Raw genomic sequence first — 24,327 nt, forward strand, 5'->3', positions numbered from 1 at the left:
GCAGCATGTGGACAGGAAAGTATCCCCAATGTGATCATACAAATTCACTACACATGTACACCCACATGGTTAGAACCCTTAGTTATAAAGTATCCAGTGGTTCCAAATTCTGAGAATTTTGGCAGGAAAAAAGAGAAAAGTCCTGAAGCAGCAGCACATGATTTGCCTAGTTCTCACTAGAATGCTAGGCTTTACAACTTCAGATGCAGGTGAAAGCTTTCATAAAGAAATACTGTTTGCATCTTTTGTCTACCGATACACAAAATTAAACATCAGGGCAAAATCTTCTAGCCCAGCTTTCTTTCTGCCTTGCTAAGTTGTCTGAAATGGTATAGCCCTGCAACAATATTTACAACTAAAGTGATCTCTGGGTTATCTTTAACCACTAAATTTTATAATAGCCAATCCCCACGTAGCATCCCCCAGAAGTGCTGGGACTTCAACTTCTAGTATTTCAAAGGAGCATGGAGTTATAGTCCCAACATACCAGGAGGGCATCTGATGGATAAAGAAGCCATCCGTGTTATATACATTCCACCCAGAGATCTTAAAAATACCAGCAACAGCATTCTGAATTCAGCATCAGAAGGGGCACATTTTTTGTTTAGTTCTAGATAATTATATTTTTCTTTCCTATTCAGGTTCAGTTCTCAAATCACTACTTTTTCTGGGATCTCAAAGCTGCACAGTATGGAAAAGTTCAATGTTCCAGAAAATCCTTCAAAACAAGCACTGCACAAGTTTTAAGATTATTGATGAAGAATCACAAATGTCTTCATGATGCAAGGCAGAGAATGGGCTGTAGATCTCCCACGTTTTTAAAAAAGGTAACATTTATTTATATAAATACAGTATGATGTTTGGGGGGGATCTATTTTTATCCAGGCAAGTTGGCTTATGAAGGCACAGCTGATTTGAGGTGGAATGATCTTAACTACATAAATGAAGAAGTGAGTGATCCCACCGATGAACTAGAATTTTATACTTTTTGTCTTGGCTTTGTTCAATGAGCAAGATACCTATTTCTGCTTAAACACTCTTTATGGGCCTGGTGGCTGAAAAGTTACTTCCCTTCTGCTGATCATCTGGTACAACCTATGCTGTTCATTTTTTCCTCTTCCACTGCCACAAAAGTCTGTTTCTTTAGGGCCAAGGAGTTAATTCTCTAAACATTGCAGCAGTTTTTGGTGAGTGAAGACTTCTTTAGTGTTGTCCCAGCCAGTTTAGTGACCGACTTATCATCATCTTTGCTATCGCTTCTTTTTCGCACTTCTCTGAAAAACAAGTTTGTTTGATCAGACAAAGCATTTTCAAAGAAAAATTATCCTTATTGTGTTTGCTGAATAACAGTAAAGGTTCATAAATATCCCATACTGATAAAATATCACACAGAGTTTGCTTTCACAGAGTATGCTAAACATGAGTAAATTAAATTTGTCATGTGAATTAATCATTTGTCCATGCTATTTACTGTGCTTAGTTTTATGGCAAACATAATACAAGAAGTATTGTCAAGAAGACCTTTTCAGAAGTTTGCATAATATGCACCAGTCTCTGGCCATTATGACACATCCCATTTTGGCATATTTCTCCCCCCCTCCCCGAAGCAATCCACAGAGAAAATCTAAATTATCCTCTACAAAGTGCACTAAAATAAATGGGAACTGTGGAAGGAAGGTTGTCTATGGATTGTGACTTAAATAATAAATTAATACAAGCAACAATATGGCAGGTTTCATGCCTATTTTCTTTTTTAAAGATGTATTCCCAGAACATTGCCTCCATTATTTCCTACAAATGGTTCAGTATCTTGTGTCACAGAACAATATAAACCTGATCACAGACTGAGTCACCATCTGTCAAGGGGTCCAGGAATGTGCCTTTGGGGCAGGGAGTTAGAAAGCACATCTTTAGAAAGCAAGTTTCCCAGTTACATCTCCATGAAATGGTTGATATTTTACATCTTGAAGAGACTATTTCATTTTTGAAATAAATTTATTCATCCTAAAATTAAATTTAAAGAGCCTGTTATCTACTATTCTGGAGATTCTCCAATTGCATTGCATTCGCTCCCTAGAAATCTCTACTTTGGCAAGCTATTTAATAAGAAAGTGCCTAAACATTCCTGGAAATGAATCATATCACAAGGCGACAATTAATTTGAAACTGACTTTTCAGATAAAGAGATGGTTACACCTCTACTGCACCTGTTGCCAATGGTAGATAAGAGATTTCCTTGTACTCTAAATGAACAAGGAGAATGGTCTCTTTCTACAAATTAGCAAGAACTTCTGAACACAAAACCACCACCAAGTGCTACTCTTAATCTTGCTAAAATTAAGAAACATGATTTCAGACATTCCATGATTTTCATTTCATGCTCCATGTCATTATAAAAAATACCCCAGAGAAATCAGGAATTCATGTAGATTTAGATATGGAAAAAAATTTAAAAGACAGATATTTTGTGACAATCTGAAAGTGCATTATCAAAAAGCTTATTAACCCATAGAGCTGTAATAGTGAAACCCTATTGAGAAAGTTACAATGAAGTATATCACAGTTTTGATCATGCTGTAAGACTGGAAGAGAAGTTATTCAGCTCAGAAGGAAGCTGCCAAAACTGGGCATATTTTGGAGCAGCCCAATCCAATCTGGTGCCTTCCAGATCTGTTAGACCTCAATCCCATAATTCTCATTTAATTGTCTATAGATAATCGTTCCAGACAAAAGCCAGAATCAATGAGCTTGCTATATGGACCATCTGCAGACCTTCTGCAGGAACACAAACAATGGAGGAGAGAACATGTTAAAATAATGGTGATGTTCCATACCATGACTGATCACTTGCAAAAAGGCAGCTGTTCTCTGCAGTATCCTGATGCTGAATGTGTGATCCTACCCTTACTTTTTAAACCTGTTTTGAGATTTTACTTACCAGGCAATTCCACACAGAAATCCCCATGAAACATATATAGTGTTCTTCATATATGTGAGCAAATATATTTAATGCCCACGGGAAAGTGCAACATGGCAACACATGGGGTTGCATATACTATCCATACTTACTGGCCTAAAACATTCAACAGGCCGTGCAAAATCTGAAATAATTGAGATTTGCCAGGACTCAATGGAGTGGATGCCTTGCCTGGTCTCAATGCTAACATCTCTTACACTTAGTCCCAGGAAATAGTGTTCTTGGGATGCAGCTTTCTGCACACCTAATTGGCTTAACTGACAGCAGTGGTCCACTAAACCACTTTTGCTTCATAAAGTTAATTGTGCAAGGGAACAGCTTCTGGCAGCCCTATCTGATCCTTCAGAATTAAATCTGAAGGAAGAGAGCAAATACTTAATGCCAGATGGCAGTGAGAAGGTGGTTGATGCTGTGAAGTTCACCAAGGACAGCCTGTGATGGCCCCTGAAAAGCTGGACTTGGTCTTGAAACTAAGGAGAAAAAACATACCCATACATACATATGGGTATGTATGTCATGAGCACTGATGGTGAGCAGGAGGGGGCCCCTATCCAGGGGGGAAAACGCATGCGTAGTACTGAGGAGTTAAGCAGCCATTCAAAGAGACACAGATCAGACCCGCCTTAACTTTTGGGGTTTATCTGTCTGGATTTTCTCATGCTTCTTCAGTTTGTTAGGATTTTCTGTCTTATGTAGCAGTAATAAACACTAGAGACCTATTCCTCGTCTCAGCATGATTCCTGACTGTTAGGACACATATATCAAGCTATTCATTCCACATGTTCCAGTTTACACAGAACACTGAATGGTGCATTTTTTAAAAATATGAATGGCATTGAGAAGACATGACTTTTTAAAAGGTGTGGATAAATGGCATTTGAACATACCGAGCAAGATGAAGCACTGCCTCAATAATATTAGAGCCATCTTTAGCACTTGTTTCACAAAATAGTGCACTGTAAGCCTAGGAGGTTAAAAAAAATCAGAAAGCATATTAATACAATCATGGAAATTCATTTCAAAAAAATATTAAAAGACAGAATAGAAAATAAAATAACAAAATTACAAGGGGAAACAGCTTGCTGGACACTTGTACAGGATAAACTAATTGCTTTTGCCCAATATGATGCCTTCCAGATATTCTATATGTCAACTCTCATAATTTCCAGGCACTATGCAGGCTGAAAATTATAGAAGTTGAAGTCCAAACTTTCTGGGGGTACCAAACGATAAAACATTGCACTAGAAGCTGTTGCTTTCCAGACTTACCCAAAAAACTACAACACAAATAGCAATTTTTAAATCAAGTACTTATACTTATCCATAGCCTGATCCCTAAGGATTCTACTTCTGATAATTCAAGCTACCATTTCAATATATTATTCTACTTCCTATATTGTATTCTTTATTTTTGTAAGCTATTGGACCTGTCGTTCTTACCATGGCCAACTTTTCTCCATAGCTGAGAGGTACACATTTCAGTCCTTGTTCAGAAGCCATTAGACGAAGATCTGATTTGTTTCCCACCATCATGATTGGGATACTTTCATGTGTTGCATCCTAAAATGAGTATAACTTTAATGATGCGACTTCTGATATTAAATCAGAAATACAAATTTAGACATTCTAATGTATCAAAATATTTTTTTATTATTAATAGATTTTTATCCTGCTTTTGGCTAGTTTAAATAAAGACTTTTTTAAAATAGTAGAAACACTAAATCATATTATTGATATATGTTTAGTACTGCAGGACACTGAAACTGAATCACCTCTACCAGTAATAACATTTAAAACACAGGTCCTTAAAAAGTGTTTTGGTTAAAAGCATTTCAAGCCAAAATTCTATTTGGACTTTATTTATGAAAACTGCCCCTTACTCCAAGAAAATTGTCAAAATTTTCCATGATGCACAATGGCTCAGAGTATTATTCATACATGTAAACTGAACTTCTCATCTGTGACTCAAACCACTGATTCCTTCTATAGTCTACTAGTTGCACAATGGCTTCAGTGCAGCTCTAACACGCCCCAGGAGGGCACCAGCCCAGAACCTTATAAACACCTCTCTCTGGAGAAGGTACATGACATTTAAGAGGGATATTTAGCAAGTGTTAAGCACACTGAGTTGCAAGATCGTGTTTCGTAAGATCAAAACATTCTTACCGCTATCATATCCACCCATTCTCGTACATTAAGAAAGCTTTTTTCACAGGTAACATCATACAGCAAAAGCACTCCATCTGCTCTTCTGAAGTAAGACTTAGCAATACTTCGGAACCTTAAAAAAAAAAAGTTAAAAATTGCAATAGTTCTTCTATTCCAATTTATTTTCCCTCGGTCTGCATAGCAGGTAAGTTCAGTGGATTAAAGTCAAAGATCTGATCCATAAGGCAGGCAGAAAAGACTGTTTCTGGAGGAAAGTGCGATGGTAAAAACTGCAGTACATACCCTTTAAGTTAGTACCAGGAAACCAGTGGCAACCCAGGATTAGTTTGAACTTTAAAGAGCCAGTGCTTTAAGCGTTCAATGTGCCACTATTATCCAAGAGCAGGTATAAGTACCAGGTGCCCTGTAGTTGCTCTGGAGTAAAATTCCTTACCATTGCCTGGGACCAGCAGAAGTTGAAATTCAAAGTATCTAAATTTTGTTCAGACTTAGCCCATTCTAGCACATCTTTCCTTAACCTGGCGTTCTCCAAAATGTACTAGGCTTCCTAGTACAGACATTTTAATGAAGGTACTGAAAGGTTCTAACAAGAATACAGCAGAGAGGGGTTGGGGTTTTTTGTGGGGGGGGGGCAAATCGACATGAGCCTTTAGTGGTATAGTGGAGCTGAACTGGGTGTGGCAAGGACAAAAACTAAAGTGGATAATTCACTGTTTCTAAAGCTTTTGGCTCATGGTAGCCAAATTATCATGTAGGATTGAGGGCTTTTTTTCTGCTTCCTTCAGTAGTTCGTTGTTTGCTTGCTTTCTCCTACAACTGTTTCAATGAAGACAGGTATATAAACTAGGTGTGGCACAGCACTGCATGCAAATCAGAGCTGTGGCAATGCCAAGTCCCAATTTTTGCTATGTTTCTGTATGAATCTTGAAATCATGGCATACAAAGTTCTACTGAACCTCTTCAGTAAACTATTTGCTTGGTGGTAACAGACCAATATTGAATGCTCCAGGTCATGGATAACCCTTAACTTCTCCATCACCCTGACAAGAAACTAATCACTGCATCTGCTAAGATCTACAGCAGCCAACCTACTCTGACAAAAATATCAATTATGACCTGACTTATGTTCTTAGCATTAAGTCAGTTTAGAACTACTTCCTTGAACTATCTAGTGGGATAGTCCACAAGAATCCACACATACTGATTCCCTTGGATTAGGTAGGTCCTACGCCATCTACTGCCACTCTTCAGAAGTGACAGATAAGGGCTGCAAAGATGCCTTTTACCTTGTTCCTGGCTGCTTCCCAACCTCTGGCAATCATCACTTCATATTCAGTCACTAAAAATAAAAATAACTGGTGTGTATATCTCTGCTAAAAAGAATCTGAGAAAAAGAAGAAAGGGGGGAGGAATCTGCTTTTTCTGCCTGGGTGTCAAACACAAAACAGCAACGTCTTTATTAAAAAAAAAAGACTGGACTTTATAAAAAAAAAGACTTGGATTGGATTGCCTCTATATACCCCATAATTACCACATTATAGCAGGGTTGAGCCCAAAAACTGAAAGGCTGGAGGTCTCAACCAGCCTCACCCACAAGCCCACTAGGTCTATACATTCTAGGTTTGCCACCTGCCTTGGTGTGTGGTTTAGTAGTTTTTATTACTATCACCTATCTTCTAGGGGGATGCCTTGCCTGGTGTCCTCCTAACCCTGGAGAGATAGGACTCCCACAATTTATGCACCTAACTAGCAAATAAAATGTTAAAAAACTAAAAAGAATGAAAAAATTGTGCAGCGTCACCGCCTGTCCCTGCATGGGGCTAGGAAAATCAACACCCCTACCAATCTCGCAAGCAATAAATAAAATAAAGCTTTTATTAAAAATAGGAAAACAAAATATGTAAAAGGTCCTTTATACCTTTTCAAGTACAAAAGAATCAATGGCAAAGATTTATTTGTTTCTTTGTTTATTAATTATCCCTTTATTATAAAAAATATAGAGCTGTTCAAAACACAGGAAGTAATTTAGAAAGGATCTCCAAGAGAAAAATATATACAGATGCAGCCAAAAATATTGGTACCCCTCTTTTTCTCAAAGAATCCCAAGTTTGTTTATTTAATTTATTTATTTTTCTATCCCGCCTTTATTATTTTTATGAATAACTCAAGGCGGCAAACATACCTAATACTCCTTCCTCCTATTTTCCCCACTACAGCAACCCAGTGAGGTGAGTTGGGCTGAGAGGGAGTGACTGGCCCAAGGTCACCCGGCCGGCTTTCATGTCTAAGGCAGAACTCGACTCCCAGTCTCCTGGTTTCTAGCCCGTTGCCTTAACCACTAGACCAAAAATTGCTGTGAAATAAGTCATAAATCAAAAGCAAAATGTCTGCTCTATGGACTATGGAATATAGAATGGTGGATGCCATTTACTTGTGTCAGTTTCAACTTATTTCACAGCAAATTGGGATTCTTTGGAAAGAGGAGAGAGGTACAAATACTTTTGGCCATGTCTGTAGGGAAATCTGGGCAGATTACTTGATGGTATCAATCTGCTACTAATATAGAGGAAACTCTGTTGTAAGAAGGTTCCAAGATAGACAAAACACAAAGTAGCATTTAGCTTATACAGAGAAATAAACAACAGAGACAACTGATTATATTTAAAAACACAAAATCAAAATCTTACACAAACTGCCTAGCTAAATGTTTTTAATTTATCCTTTCAGAGATAAATGGATTTACTGAAGCAAAAATCTTTTCCTTGTTTGATCAGTTTCTTGTAGAAAGCAACCTTTTATCAAAGGCTCAGAAATACAGTTCCTTTGCCCCAGTACTCAATTTCTTGCTTCTTTCTTCTGTTGAAGAAACTTCCTGCAGTTCCTGCAGTTTCCGAAAGAGCGAAAGCTCTTCACCTTGAAGAAGGAAGGGGTGTGTGTATCTCTTCTGTTCCTAAATGCTAAAGTAAGCATTTCTCACCAGGAAGATCTTGCCTGAGGCAGAGGAATGTGTATTTCCTTTCTGAGAACCATCGGTTATTCTCTGTGAGTGACCAAGGCATCACAACAATATTCTGACATTTAGATAACATTACTATACATGGAAATGCAAGTTAGTATCATTAACTTAGGAGGTCAGCACCCAAACACAATTTTCTAATACAAATGTTTTATTTTTATTTCAAAATAGAATCAGGTAAATTGTACTGACCTCTCTTGACCAGCTGTATCCCAAAGCTGTAGCACCGTAGGTTCTCCATCAACAATGAGTCTCTTCATTTGAAAGTCAACCCCTTAAAACAAACAATATCCTTTAAAGCACTGCACTACCGTCCTTTAACGCAGTTAAGGTTAAGAATCAAGAATTTATCTATAGGGTTAAACCTAAAAATATAATCAGGGTTAATTAAGGAAGCATTACTGATAATTCTGCAGTCAAATGGTGTATTGCTTTAAAACAGTAAAATGCAAGGCTCTTCACAAATACATTACTTGAAAAAATATGAAATAATTATGTCGAACAACATTAACTAAGAACAAAAAATTAATTCTGATATTTATCTTGGGTTAAACTTCAACAATAATTCTAGATCTGGCCTAAGGTAAAACAGAATCACTTCTCTGGAGACCTGTCACCATTGGCACCCTCTATGTGAATAGAGGATGACAGGAAGATGTGACGAAGTAGAAAACTGTGCTGCATCACCTGGATGCTTGTCTGCTTCCAAATATGGAAAACAACGTCCTCCTCGCAGAATCAAATCTTTGACTCTGCTTAGTACAAATATCCATGAATTTTGGCTTTTCCACTTACAGTACAGGCAACAACAGCACTGAGCAGAATCACACAAAGAATGAGTTGAAAAGAATTTTACAGGTCATCTAGTCTCATCTCCTGCTCAGTGCAGGAGTCCAGTAAACCATTCCCAATAAGTGAACATTTAACCTGTGTTGAAAAGGTAGAATCCACCACTGTTCCAGCAGATTGTCCCAGTGTTTAACTGGTCCTGAGTTTCTCAGGAAATTCTCACATCTTGTTTCAAAGTAATATAGTGTCAAAATCTATATACTGCCCAGAGTCCCACTTTTGGGGGAGATGGGCGGTAATTAAATTTGAATAATAAATAAATAAATAAAAATATTCCCATTTTACCCTAATGTGCGTTTTCTGGTTTTTTTTACCTTGTTCTTGGGATATTCAGTAATTTCTTTACAGCATTTTGGATACAACATTAAAATTTATATTATTAAAGTGGTGGAGAGTACTTCTACCATCCTTGTTTTGGAAAAAGGACTGAACTACATCTTCATCACTCTGCCACTTTGCCGGCTGTCCCTGTTTCCCTTTAAATTCAACAGTTGTTTTGGGACAGGTCACTATTCCTTTTACTCTAACCTTCCTCACAGGATCTCTATGAGCACAGAAAAGGACAAAGCCACATATGATGTCTTAAGGTCCCTGGTAAAGAGTTGAATGTAGAGGTGATTGAAAGGCAAGCTATTATAATCAGAATGTGGTCTCTATATTCTGAGGGGAAAAACCATCTTCAAAGCTCATCCATTAGACCAGGCAGTTATGGATGCCCTGGAAAAAGAAAGTACAAAAAACATACCAAGAGTTGCACTGGTGTTCCCTCGAAATTCATTTTTGCAAAGTCTCAAAAGAAAACTAGATTTTCCAACAGCTGCATCCCCAGCAAGAACGATCTTATAAGCCTTCTCTGAACTTGGGTATCTGAAGTTGCAGTCTTTGGAATCAACCTAAACATAACAAAACATGTACCATATTGACAACATTAAAATAATACTAAGCTTTGGTTCAATAACCTTACTTATAAAACATGCGTCAGGTTGTCAGTGCTAAGCCTGAAACACTGGAACAACAAATAGCATGTACATATATACACATTACTGGATGTAAGCTGGTTGTGGTCATCATCATCACTGAAGACCAACATAATGAAAATATTGGGATGGGAGTGAAAATGAAAACACATATATTGCAATGTCAATATTGCAATGCTTTCTGTAAACCCAGTAGCACAGTTAGTATAGTAGTACAATATTGAGAATATTGACAACTGCAGCTTCCCAAAGCTTAACAAAGAACTGGGAAAGGGAAAAGCAATCAAAATGACTGAAGGATGCAGCACCTTCCCTGACAATAAAAGCCTTTTAAAAAGTGGTAGTATGATACCAGTTCATACAGAAATTAACAGGTTAGAGAAATTAGACAGAATTTCTTTTTTTGTTTCAGGAATTTCAGTAGGGCTGTGCATACTTTGAACATTATTAAAAAAAAAGTTCTTTGGAACTCATGATAATGCAATAGCTCTCTTATACTTATTAAAGCAGCTATGACTCAACTGCTTTAAGGCTCACTTAAAGATGTGGCTGCTTCAATAAATTATGTAATTAAAACAGAGGAACTCTGAAAAAAGTGCATTCCACTGAATAGCGAAGAGATGCTGTACTTGTATAAGTTCCAACATATTCTTTCTGATCATTTACAAAGCATTCAGTGCCCAAACATCTAACAACATTGATTTAGAAGATAAAGAAAAATATGTATCTGCACTCCGCATACTATGAAGTTTGCTACCACAAAATATAATCAGACACCTCTCAAAATGCCTTTAAAGGGAGTGATTCATGAAAAATTTGGCTCTCTGCAGTTGTTAGCCATGAAGGCCAGTGAATAGTCTTGTTCTTCATGTCTTGTTCAAAGGGTCATCTGGGTGACTGTCAGTAATGGAACAATGGACTAAATAAGCCTTCCCAACTTGGTTCTCTTTAGATCTGTTTTGGCCATGGATATAAAGAATGCAGTTAGCAAATGGGAATTAGGGATTCCCAGGCTAGAGATGAGGCTTATGTAAACGTACAAACTCCCAAAGTCACCAAACAACATACCAAATACCCTTAATTCATAAGGGCAGGAGGAAGAAGCCAGAATTTAAAGCCTTGAGAAAATATAAAAGTCCTTGAGATCTTTGCATTGCAATAAGCAATCAATTGTTACATGTGATGCTTTGTTCTCATCTGCAGTAAATTCTCTAATCTAGCCAAGCTGTGTTTGTGAGTTTTCTGCCAAGTCAAACTGAGAAGCTGAACTAAGGATTAAGTGTCTGGAGATGTGTAATTTGCTGCTCAGCTCAGGGATGAAGCCTGACAGTGCTGGCCAGGAGCTATGTTCCCAACAGTTCTGAAAGATACCAGGTAGGGAAGACTGGTCTAAGGGACCTCTGACAGGCTTTGGAAGGCATTTATATCTTTATGTCTGGTGATTTCTGGATTTACTGATTAAAAAGGGAGCGTTCATGGGAAGAAGGGAACAAAGATATTTAATTTGGGAGGTGGAGATGGTAACTATTATGTCTATAACTGCTGCAAAGATCAAAAGTCGCTTCTTTAGGTAACTTTTCTTGCTTTTTTCTTTGTCTTTTGCTGTCCCTCACTTGTTCTTTTGTTCTTTCATATCTTTTTTTCCTTTTTCTATTTTTCTGTTTAAGTTTCTATCGTTTTTTAAATTTTGTATAAAATTTTCTTTCAATAAAAATTCTATTTAAAAAGGTGTTTAGGTCTTATGATGGATCATTAAAATGTCAGAAAGTCCATTTTTATATTAGTAGAAGGTGCCTAAAGTCACTGGAGGCCTTTTTTTGTTTGGCTTAGGTTTTAAGTTATAAAGGACTTTCAAAGATAAAAATTTCAGGAAACTCAGTTACATGATAACAAGACATGTTAGCACACCCTTCCTGCAGATTTCACTGAGCTTTATAAACAATTACCTGGTACCTAGTAAAAATAAATTAAGTGAAGCTTGCATCTGAATAAGCATCCATAGCACTGGATGCTTATGCTAAGCCAGGCTTGTTTGATTCTGGCAATGTATTGCACTATGAATCTAGTCATAGTTATTTCTTCAATAAATTATGGCTTAGGACAATGTGTGAACCTAGTGTCTATTCTTAACTGTGTTAGACTATGGCTTGTGGTCTGCATCAAAAGAATAACACGATTAGTTCTGTACTGCAAAAGCAGCTTCGGACTTCCACTTCATGCCATATGGAAAATACCTTTTGAAACTAAAAAGATAGTGAAAAATGTAATGACATGTGGGGAGGGAAAGAAGGATCTACGTTTAAAAGTATCAGGGATGCCATTGGACATGCTGAAGTTTTGGCTGTTCCTAAGGGTAATTTCAATCTCAGCCACTATGGCTTTAAGAGTAAAAAAAGCACTCTACTGTTAATACCTGTGGAGAGATGGCAGGGATGTGTTTCCTTGTTGAAGCTCCAGAACTGCTTCGACTGACTGGCTGGTGGGGCTTCCAATCCAATACTGTACTTACATCATGAGGACTGTATACCTCTTCATCTCGTATATCTGGGACCTGCACAAAACAGGAAGTATAACTAACCTGCCTTTGGGTGGGGTGGAAAACAAACCACTATTGCCAATGAAAACACAGCTATTTTCAGCTGCTTCCTTGCAGGAAAAGTAAGAACACATCTGCTGGCAAGCAGGAGAAAAACTCAAGGTGTCTGGCAGGTACAAGTGAGGAAGCTGATAGTAGATATTCATTCATTCATTCATTTCAATTATCTCCTGCCATAATCCAAATCAACTCTCAGTTGATACCTGCCATATAAGATTGTTTTCAGTTGTATACAATAAGTGGCATTTCCAGATCCTCCTTGGAGAACTGGAGTAGGCTCTTCCAATATTCCATTTCATCTATTGAATTTCTAGAGAGTGTCTTTCCTGTAGCTTAAGATGGATTTTTTACTTACATCGATCTACAGGATGAGATTACAATGGATAAATAAGCAAGCATACTCTCTTCCTCAAAACTCTGTGAAGAGTAACCACAGAAATACAATTGTACATTAAACTTAAAACATGCAATTCCTTTACATATTTGTAACTCAATGCATTTCTATCTTACATGAAGTTCCAGTTCACTCTCTGACTAGCAGGAAGTAATTCTGCTTTTAAACACCAATCTGAACATTTTAAAATGGATGGTTAATAGTCAGTAGCTTACGTCTGTATCAGAAGCATCACCCGTGAAGCTTTCCTGCAGACCCTGTGTTCTCTGAGATGCTCTTTGATGCTTGGATTCCACTTCTGAATCATATTCATTTGAGTCCCTTAATGTAGACAAACCACTATCAAAGCAGCTTTCAGGCAAGCTGTCAACTTCACAGTTTATCCTCTGCATTGGATCACAAAGTGCGAGGGAATCATAGTCTTCATCCACATAGGATGAATGAGATAGCCTGATTGGAACATAAGGAGAAATAACTTTTGGAAAGCCAATGCAATATAATGGATAAGGCTCAAGCCCACCCTCAGCCATGAAAACTTAGCCTTTGGGGCAGTCACTCTTTAAAACCAGCCTACCTCATAGAAGTTATTGCTGTGGAACAAATATGAGGAGGAATGCTAAGTGCACCCTCTAGACCTTTAGCCAACTATATTTCACACGGGGAAATATGCAGAGTATATGAATAATTGTATTGCTACATTGAGGCAGAGAGAGGAGACCTACATACCAATGTTGAAATAGAAGTTAAAGCATATATAAGTCTACCTATCCTGATTCATTACACTACATTAGTCTGATTTCAAAGACTAATAAAAAGGTAAAGGTTAAATCATAGTTAAATATCCCTTGAGGTTCAGGTGTATAAAAAGAAACAGTATTTAGAAAATGTTGGGGAGAAAGTCCTTCAAATTCTGTAGCTAACATGGAACAAGACACATATCTTTTAATTAAACAAACATTAAAAAAAAAAAAAAGCATGCTAGAGAAGCTCTGCTCTGAAAATTGGGAGAAATTTGTATTTCTTGAAGCTGCCTTCTTAAATTAGGTAATATACATAATACCCAAACCTTAAATTTGCAAAACTATTCTTGAGAGTAGAAATGCCAGGCTCCCATTCAAAATTTATTAATGAATGAGAAACATTAACTTTAATTCATTCAAACCTCACAGGGACAAAATCCAATACAACTATTTCCAACAATCATCCAGCAACAGAAATGTCCCTTGTTATTAGACGATCATTCAATTCCACTAGAGAGCAGAATAAGGTAGGCAGCCAATCCTGTATCTTAAAGTTACCATAAACATTATGTTACACAATATAGGAAACCTACAGATCGCCATGCATCCCTACTTGCTTCTAGTTTCCATCTTGAGCACACTACCAAATCTATCATCTACAGCCAGGCTTTACACTACATTTGTTCTGACCCACTTGACAAAGATGCTCAACTGATGGAATTAAACTATGCATTCAGGAGACTGAATTACCCACTCAACAAGATCAACAGACAAATCAATACACCCAGATTGATTTCCAGGAAGGACCTATTAAAAGACAGACAACAAGACACCACTGGTTGTCACCTACAACTCACAACTAAAGCCACTCAAACACTCTCTTTTTCCCTCCTCCCCATCTCATCCCAATTTAAACCCTGTATCAGTCTAGTCACTCCACTGCTATTATCCACTGATGAATCCACCACCAATTCTAATATTTTATCTTGTTTTGTTTTTATTTTTAATGTGTTTTTCTGCAATTCTGGTCAGTGACCACAATAAAAATATTCATTCACTCCACTGCACTGCCTGTGGGTATGAAAAGGTGCTACCAGACTCCTCCTGATTTTTGGATACCACAGACTAACACCACTCTTGTCCTTCAGCTTCTAGTAACTGTAATCATTTTATGGAAATTTAGTGATCCGATTGGCTCCTATCCATGTGGCACAGAATAATGAAGAGACAGACTGATGTCTATTCTAAAACAGCTTTTCACACCTAAATCAGGTTGTTGAGGTAAAGAAAGGAACCACCAGGGATGGAAAGATCATGAACTCAGTTCAGTCCTGGTACTGAAAATAAGAACTGTAGACTCAGAATGTGCTCAGGGACACCTTATTATATAATCATCCATGGCAACAATGAAAGCTAGCTTTTATCAAGTCAGACCATCAGTCCATCAAGTTCAATATTGTCAACACTGACTGGCAGTGGCTCTCCAAGACTTCAATCAGACATTATTTTAACTATCTCGGGTTGTCAGAGATTGAACCTGAGACCAACTGGAGTGGATCCAACCTTATCATGAAGATCTAGAAAAAAAAGGAATTTAACAGGTAGAAAACTGCTTGACTCATCTTTAGAATGTAGCTTAAAACATATAACCTGTTTTTCAAACCGTGAAATTTAAAAAGACATAATCAATTCTACCTGTCATATTGTGGATTTTGGGGAGAATGGCCACCACCACACTTGGGACTGCCTCTGGACATTGTGTTTCCAGGGGAAGTATTTGTTAGACGCTGAAAAATACACACATGAATTACAGAGATTTTCAGTACTCCTGGAAAAAGTTAAGCATAATCTCTTTATCTACCAAAACACTTTTCCTGATTACAGCTATTTCTTTATTATTTTGGAAAATTCAAAACAAAATTGTATGGAATCATTGTATGTCTAATGGGGGGGGCGGAATGAAGCATCTCCTTGGTATAACGTTTTCCTAAAAATAATTTGTCTTATGAAATTCTATATGTGCATACTACCCTCTTTTACAAATAGAAAAAACAGTACAAGACCATAAAATAAATAAGCAATATTATATGCAATAACTTTTTCTCAGGCTGTAATTCTAAATAAGTGTTAGAAACAGATTCAGTGGATTTTTTCTGAATAAATAGACACAGAATTGTCCTGTCAAAGCTTATGTACATTTACTTGAGAGTTAAGCACAGGGTGTACTTCCAGGTTAAGAAGCACAGGATTGTTTTGACACAAATCCAGAAGGTCTATTTTATTTCAGTAACTCCAGTTTGGGTATTTTATTGAGATATCCAAAAACAAAAAAATAATGTATTTCTTATTAATCAAACATGTTGACTGTACAATGCTCAAACCTACCAGTGATCTGTTGTATAAGCTCCAGCTATTCTCTAATGCACTTCTTAAGCCATCATTACTGTCATGTAGTTTCCTGTTAGCTGACCTAAAATCAAGCCAGAAGGAGAAAAAAATCTCATTAAAAGAAGTCAAAATGGGTCATTAGCATTTGCAGTTTAAGTTGGTGTTAAGAAATTCATCAAAAATAAGGGAACTAAAGAGGTTCCATGTGCTTTCAATAAAGGCCAGGACAATGGCAGAATGGTTCGATCAATAAATGAATAAATAAATAAATCAGCCAGCCAGCCAGCCTTCAAGTCAGTCCCTGAAGTCTTCTTGGCAAGATTTTGGAAATGGTTTGCCACTGCCTCCTTCCCAGGGCTGAGAGAGACTGACTGGCCCAAGGTCACCCAGCTGGCTTTCTACCTAAGGCAAGACTAGAACTCACAGTCTGCCAGTTTCTACACCAAACTGGCTCTCTTGAGTATTAACATATCCTATTATGTTTAATCTTATAATGGTTTACATACATAGGAGCACACTGACCCCAAAGCAGAAAAAAAGAATCACTTCTCCTACAATCACAAAGATTCCACATTTGCTTATTTGAGAAGGGCCAAAGAACTGCTGGTTTTTCATTCCCTACCCTATTGCCTTTTTGCCAATATGAAGGTTCACCAAAATATTATCAGGCTCCAATTAAAATTAACAGGAAGAGAAATCAAAGTACTGAACATGCATTATAAGATATTACAGAAAGATGAGAATTTTAATTTCAAACACCATTAACACTTCACATTATCCTCCCTGATTTTGAAATCCTCCAGATATCTTAGGCTACAACTTTCATCATTCTCAGATAGTTTGACATGATCTTTGGATGTGATGGGAGTTGTAGTTCAGATCTAGAAGGCATCAGGTTAGGAAAGGATAGCATAGTTATCTAAGCAATTATTAAAAATGCATAAAGTAATAAAACAATTTAGTGATAGCTCTGAGCAGTTTGCTGTAACTAAGTTCTGCTTTTTGTCTGTATATAAGAGCTCAACTGGCACAACGTTAAAGAATTCTGAAGCAGCAGAATTCATTGAATTATTTCACACATCAGATGAAGGCGGGGAGCCCATTTTTAAATGTTCTCCCATGTTTAAAATCAAATGCTTTGAAATCCAAAAGTCATCACAGCAAGACGATCAAGATAAAACTTTGAGAAGCACAAAAACCTCTCAAAATACTTTAACTTGCATGAAGTTCAGCATATAGAAAAAAGCAAACATGGCACTTGTTTATTCCTAAAATAAATATTAGGGCTCTGCAATGCTCTGGGTTGAATTGTGAAGAAGTGTTTTGGAACGTGGGGGGACATAATGCACCTGCCTCACTAAAGCAGCTGTGTCCAGGATTGCACAGTTGCAGTAGAAGTCTTCCCACAGTATCTACATGCAATTGTAGAAAATAATGTGGCTACTTTAATGAGTCACAAACAGGCTACCTTCACAATGCAAAGCACCTCTTTAAAACCGAAACCAAAAAAACATAATAATATCCACTGCTTATAGTGTACCCAAAGACCACAAAATAAGCTCCAAATAGGTTTTTCCAGTGGGGATATTTCAAAGCTTAAACTACTAATACACAGAAGGCTCATTCTAGGTAGCCACCTTAGCAGTCAGGTGTTCTTGGAGCAAAGTCTCCAATAATCACCTCAGTTCTCAGACAGAATTATTCAATTTGAACTGATCCATTTTACTCCAGTTCATTTTACCCCAAGTGCCTTATAAGAACATTCAAACTGGGTACTAGTAGTATAAATAAGCAGCATGGGACGAGCAAAATATTACATTGTTATTTTATTTACTTATTTATAGTTATCCAATTTCTATAGCCGCCCATCTCAGCAAGTGACTCTGGGTAGCTAGAGAAATTGAATAAATACACTGTTATACTGTATTTTCAGGTACTTTGGACCAGTGTCTTTCTGGAAAAGAGCATACAAACAAATAAAACAAGTGGACTATGACTTATTTACACCTGAGTGACCTAAAAACATGCAAGATTATAGACTTTGGTGGGGAGACATATAAAAATTAAAAATAAATAAAAATGATATAATTTTATTTCTGAAGAAAGGAACGCTTCCAAAGATATTACCAGTTTCCTGTAATGTCAAATGACAGCTTAACACTGTGATCATCCTTCATCTATCAGACAGGCTGACTAAAATATAGACCAGGGTACCAGAAAAACCTTTCACAGAAAAAAAAAGAGCTGTTCTTTTCCCCACTAGAGATGCCTAACTTTTGAACATCAAAATTCATAAATGAAAACATTTTTAAAAAGAGAATTATTTAGTAGCTTACTGTAGTATCACTATCTGTCTCTCCAAGCTATCTCTGTCTTCAGTGTACTCTCTGATCATGTCTAGATCTCTGCAAAGAGAATCAATTTAAGGGGAATTAGTTTGGTTTTTACCCACAACTTATTATATATCTCTAGAGATATTCCCTTACCTTTCTGAATTCATACTTTGATCTGCAATATCACTTTTCAAAGTATCTAATTCACTCTGAAGGAAAGCTATATTTGTCTGTGCTTCCATAAGATCTTTTTTAAGTTTCTGGTTTTCCTAAACAACAGAAATTTTAAAAATGAAACATTCAAAATGTAGTAATTCATGAAGTGACAATTCATGAAAGTAAACATAATTTTATGATTACTTAAATGGTTACTTTGATAAATTATTTCATGAATCTGTGAACTCCTTGAACAGTCACCAGTTTAAAATAAATGGGTTTATTATTTCTGCACTGGTTTCCCATTTGTACCCTGCATCTTTTTCCCCAAAATCTGTTTGAGGCTCTTCAAAACACCCTCAAACAGATTTTCATAGCATGCACAAGAATAGATAGGAATTCCACCTTACTGTTCCACTAGTAGAAAAACATGTCTGCATCTAAAGGCCAGTCTGTATTTTATTGTTACACATACCACCTTCCCGCTAACTAGTTGTTAATATATGGAGCTAAACACATCATATACCTAAAAAAGCATTTATTCTGTCCCCAAAATTCTAGCCATTCATTTGACAGTTCAAGAAAATGCCATCTTCCACCAAGCCAGGCAAATTGAAGAGGCAACAAAAATACCAGTTATGTTGAGACTGACAGGCTGAATGAGGAATTTTTAAGTAGCTCATACCAAGGTCAAATCATGTATCCTCCTTTTTAGCACTTCCAAATCTTCTTTGTGATTAATGTTTTTAGATTGTTCCTCCAGCTGTAAACAATAAAGAAAATGTAGTAATTGTAAGAAAATTTCTCTGACTGCCCCATTACAATCCAAAAGGAATCAAACTTTTCTCTAAAAATATTCAAGTGTTCAATTTTTTTCTTCATAAATTATTTGAGGGCAGCTTTAAAAACTGGCAAACTAGTTTTATTAGTTTAAAAACTAGTAACATGAAATGGTATTAGTCCACTAGTAAACTAGTCATTAACTTCCTGAGCTATTATCAATACAAATAATTTATGGCATGCTAGTAATGAGTAACTGAAAAGCAAAGAAAGATTGTATTGATAACTGAAAAATTATCATCAATACAAATAAATTATGGCATGCTAGTAATAATAACTGAAAAGCAAAGAACTAATCATCAATTCACAAAAAGGTTTCCCAATCTGCTCAGCAAAAGGAATTCCTGCTCATTACAGGCTATAAGATAAATCCCTACTTACAAGCTGACCACAGTCTGTTTCAATTTAACAGATGTTTTGATAATACAAAAAAATAATTCTGAAACAGTTTCACTATTAGGTGAGTAACTAAAAGGCACGTAACAGGAGAAAGGGTCACTAAGGTCAACACACACTTATTTTTGGTCATTCAGACTAAGATTTGAGGACAGAAACCCAAGGCAGAAATCCAAGACTTTGAAGGATGAGCAGAAGAGCTCCCAAGTACAGCAGGGCTAAACTATTACTGTTTGAAATAACCAAATATTAATTACCATCTAAATAGGGTGAACAAGGACACAGTTAAGACCATTTAGTCCTGATTCATAACCACACCACAAAACATAATTCCTTCCTTTTTAAGGAAGCACCATCTTAAGCTCCTCCAGAAACTTTATTCTATTATCTCATGGATATTAGATTTAAAAAATTTGGACTTCATTTTCCAGTAAGATGAAGCTCAAGTCTTCCTGTCTGCTTAATTACTTCAAAGACAGCAGAACATTTACAGAGAATCAGGCCTTGATGTATTTAACCATAAACTATTCACCACAAATTGAGTGGGTACATACCATTTTTAATTTTTTTATTGTCACTTGGAGATCACCCACTTCAGCTTCACACTGGCGCTTGAGATCATTCAAAGCTTCTTCTGCTTTCCTCTTCTCCTGCAACGTTTTACACATTTGTTAAATTACAAATGGTAGACTTAAGCAATTTATGTTGCATTCTCATGTAGCACGGAGGCATCTGTTCTAATTATACACTAACAAAAATATTTTGACTAGTTTTAAAACATTCATGCATGACTAGGCATACATATAAAGATTTGCTATAGTGCACATTTCACGTCTCTGCCACCTGGGAATAAACACAAAGCACATTTCTATAATAATGATTTTAGCACACAAAGCACTATTTGACTGCGTCACAAGTCAGCCTTGCTTAGTAAAAGTCATGTGCATGTAACTAATACAATTTATAGTTCAGAACTATCCCACAAAGTAAATATCACAGCAGTCTTGCATTTACATTTGAGGCGTCTTTATTTTTAATAGTACGTGTATGAAGCACACAGTAAGATAAATAAAATTTCAAGAATGATAAGCAAACTACATTATTATGGACTACTCTTAATATTTAGATCAGCCTTTCTCTCCTTTTTGACCCTGGAGGAACCCTTGAAATATTTTTCAGGCCTTGGGGAACCCCTGCACATTCAGGCTCAAATATAGGCCACAAGTTACAAAATTATTATATTTGTTTCATGTATACGCCTGTATATATGCACTGTGTTCTTAAATTAAAAATAAAGAATGAAACGTAAATTTGAAATATTTTTTTAACAAATCGTATCTCCCAGGGAACCCCTGGTGACCTCTCGTGGAATCCTAGGGTTCCACAGAATCCTGGTTGAGAAATCCTGATTTAGATGTACAATTAATCAATAGACAGGAGATACCTACTGTACCTACCTAGACACTGAATTGCTGTTGTTTTATCAAATACCAACCCATTCCTTAGTAAAGTCATAAATGTCTACTGAATATGCACACGTTACTTGCAACAGTTTCTGTTTTTCCTTTTCTAAAAACAGTGTTTCCTCACTCAACTGGACAAAAATAGTATTTTTGAAACTCAGGGATACTGCAAAAGCAGTTTGTTATCAGAACCAAGGCTACAGCTATACTATCACTATTAATTGTTGATAGCCTCATAAACTAGTTTAACTAAAATTTATTTAATTAGCTTGGTTCATACAATATACTAAGCTATAAACCATAGTCTACAAACTTTACTTCAAAACCTAAATCAAAATCAGAATATAGCTTAGGGTAATATGTGAACCCTATTATAATCTCTTGGTTACTATGAGAGCTAGGGCAAATACTCAAAGCTAAACCCAGAATTTTGCTCTCTTTTTTCCCTTTATTTTTCATATGTTAATTGAAGGATTAAATGCACGGGTGTCCACAGAAGCTTCTAGCATTTGTCAAAACGACAAAAGTAGCATCTTATCACAAACCCTACCCCTTTGGGGCATGCATGCAGTGTCATATGTACAAAGGAGAGGGGCTTTTATCATGTCAGCACAACACTGTTTTTGTCAATCTGCTCCCCTCTTTATCCCACCTGCAGACTCCCCTGCTACTGTGTTGATTTGGGGAAGAAAAAGTTCCCAACTAATTCTGCCTTAATCTACATTAATATCTTGGTTCTTCTAACTAAGGTACTAAGAAAGCAGCCTCCAGAGTTTTTACAATATCATGGCTAGATTTCTTATCCATAGAAGCCTACTATTTATGGGTCCTCAAGTATACTAAGTAGTTTTAGCTATTAAGTAATTATAGGAAGAACGCAATCCCACTAGTAAAGCTGGAATAATGAGGTGGTAATCTAATCTGACACCCAGAGATTCGGTAGAAGAAATCTTCCAAGGATACCAGAGATGTCCTAGGATGCCACTGAAGAAAAGCTACGATACATTTTTGAAGTCAATATATGTGATTATTTTACCATGCTATTCTAAGATTAGAGATCTACATTTCTGGTTAGGACTATTTGTAACTTCAGCTCTACAGTAATATACAGAATATTATTTTTTCCTTACAATTATTCCCTTTATTTAATTACCAAAGGTATATCAAAGAAACCAGAGACCCATTGAAATAAATTAAACTTAAGGATATATAGTTGAATCGAATAGAAAGTAGGAAGAGAAACAGGGCTATACACATTAGCCCACTTCCAAGTATTTGTATTTGCACATAACCTATAAGGAGAACCACTGAGTATTAATTGAGAACCCTGTGTAATCAGAGTTTCCAATAACAAGCAAAAACTTATATACTTAGGCTGCTGTTTCAGATTCTGTGAGTGCTGGAGTGGGACGTATGAATTTACATTTCCTCCATATATTCATTATGCACTCAGAGAAAGAACAATTCAAGAGATCTGTATGTAATATCTAGTTTCCAGAACGCCTATATAAGGCTCTTCATCTTCAATATAACAGATCCTTAGACTACAACCTTGTCTGCAATGACAAATTACTTTATGACTAGCTAGCAATAGGCTATCATGGACATCTTTCCCTCTTCTCCAAATCTTTCTTTTTTGACACAGAAAGCTGAGTTAATTAGGAAAGAGACAGAGAAAATGCTAGCTTTGTATTGTTTTATATTAAAGGCAAACTAAAGAGGAAAATTATGCAGAGAAATGTTACATACATCGAATCTGAAACACAAAATTTGGAATTATTTTACTTATTTTGTTGAGGGAAGCAACCATTTCTAAATTATTAGCATTTGAAGTATTAGTCACCTCCTTCTTGGTTTTATGTTCTGTAGCCTTTATGCGATGCTCCATCTCCTCTTCTAGTTCACCAAGTTGCATAGCTGCTTTATCTTGTGCTCTATAAAAATGAACGTTCACATAAAACAACCTTATAAATAATTGGGCCAATATGTTTCAAGCTAGGAATTAGAAGAAAGTGAACAGACTTTATCCCCATCTTTAAGTCACCAATGGAACTCTAGCAAATGTGACATTACATAGCTAAATGAGACATGTTAATTGCCTTTCATACCCAATTACCCTATTTATCAAAGATCTTCAGTGCTGGCCAATAATAAATGCTGAACTGTAGGGACTGGTTGTCTCCATACAACTGGGAACAGAAGTTTTTCTATTCCTCACAGCAACAAGGAATGACCTGCAAAAGGTTCTGACCTTGCAATACTAGGCTCTAAATCTCTCAGGGTGAAACTGTCATGGATGTAAATGAACTGTCATAATAATATGAATCTCCAAAGATTACATATCCTACCTCATTCCCTTCTATAGCATAATTCACTGGAGAATACCAATAAGACTTCAGCCAAAATTGTAAAACAAGATGTAGAAAAGAAACGTAGCTAAGATTGGCTCAGAACACTGAATGTTGCAAGAAGGAAGAAAAAAACTGACACAATGCACATAACAGTATTATTCACATCTTATCCATTAAGATGAAGCACTATTACAGAAGTATGGTGACTGTTAGTGGCATCAGAATTGCATCCTGGAAGGAGGAACTGTTTTAGAAGGAAATGTAAACATGCAATTTTCTTCAATGGACAAAACCTAGGGGCATGAGAAGAGGAAGGCTGAGACTTCTCTGCCTAAGTATAGAAGTGGAAAAAGACTGCATAGGATTTGAAGTAAGATTGGTTATCAGTGCTGTGCCATCTCTATCAGCTCAACTGCTAAGGCTGACATTCCAAAGAGTACAAGAAAAATTTAGTTCCTATCCCTGTTTGTCCAAGTATTTGGGAAGCTACAGCCTAGTTTGTGCTTGTGTTGAGATAACCTGAGAAAATAGTTTTCTCTAGCAATAAACTGAGTTCCTAATTTCTATGTAGTAATATATTTCCCATTGAATTCTTCCTTCCATTCCCCTCAACCCCCAATTCCTTATGATCAGAAATCTTAAAGTCAGAGATGCCACATCTGAAAATGTTGTTTCAGAAAAC

General features: G+C 36.6%; 1 protein-coding gene across 2 annotated transcripts in view; it reads right to left on the minus strand.

Annotated features, from left to right (window-relative positions):
- Positions 1 to 259: 259 nt before the first annotated feature.
- RASEF (RAS and EF-hand domain containing) overlaps positions 260 to 24,327 on the minus strand; it is a 31,310-nt gene continuing 7,242 nt past the window's right edge. The window contains exons 3-17 of one of the 2 annotated variants that reach the window (XM_063295178.1): positions 23,138 to 23,228; positions 20,386 to 20,481; positions 19,281 to 19,358; positions 18,593 to 18,708; positions 18,443 to 18,511; positions 16,104 to 16,188; positions 15,414 to 15,505; positions 13,194 to 13,428; positions 12,402 to 12,539; positions 9,757 to 9,904; positions 8,355 to 8,436; positions 5,144 to 5,258; positions 4,418 to 4,537; positions 3,865 to 3,941; positions 260 to 1,274 (exon numbers count right to left, since the gene is read on the minus strand). In XM_063295178.1, the coding sequence (XP_063151248.1) occupies positions 1,166 to 1,274; positions 3,865 to 3,941; positions 4,418 to 4,537; positions 5,144 to 5,258; positions 8,355 to 8,436; positions 9,757 to 9,904; positions 12,402 to 12,539; positions 13,194 to 13,428; positions 15,414 to 15,505; positions 16,104 to 16,188; positions 18,443 to 18,511; positions 18,593 to 18,708; positions 19,281 to 19,358; positions 20,386 to 20,481; positions 23,138 to 23,228 (1,651 nt within the window). In that variant the 3' untranslated portion in view covers positions 260 to 1,165. Of the gene's footprint in view, positions 1,275 to 3,864; positions 3,942 to 4,417; positions 4,538 to 5,142; positions 5,259 to 6,432; positions 6,486 to 8,354; positions 8,437 to 9,756; positions 9,905 to 12,401; positions 12,540 to 13,193; positions 13,429 to 15,413; positions 15,506 to 16,103; positions 16,189 to 18,442; positions 18,512 to 18,592; positions 18,709 to 19,280; positions 19,359 to 20,385; positions 20,482 to 23,137; positions 23,229 to 24,327 lie in introns of those variants that run through there. The other variant, XM_063295179.1, reaches the window with a different exon arrangement.

Source organism: Candoia aspera, chromosome 2 (genome assembly GCF_035149785.1).
Source record: "Candoia aspera isolate rCanAsp1 chromosome 2, rCanAsp1.hap2, whole genome shotgun sequence".
NCBI classification, from domain to species: Eukaryota; Metazoa; Chordata; class Lepidosauria; order Squamata; family Boidae; genus Candoia; species Candoia aspera.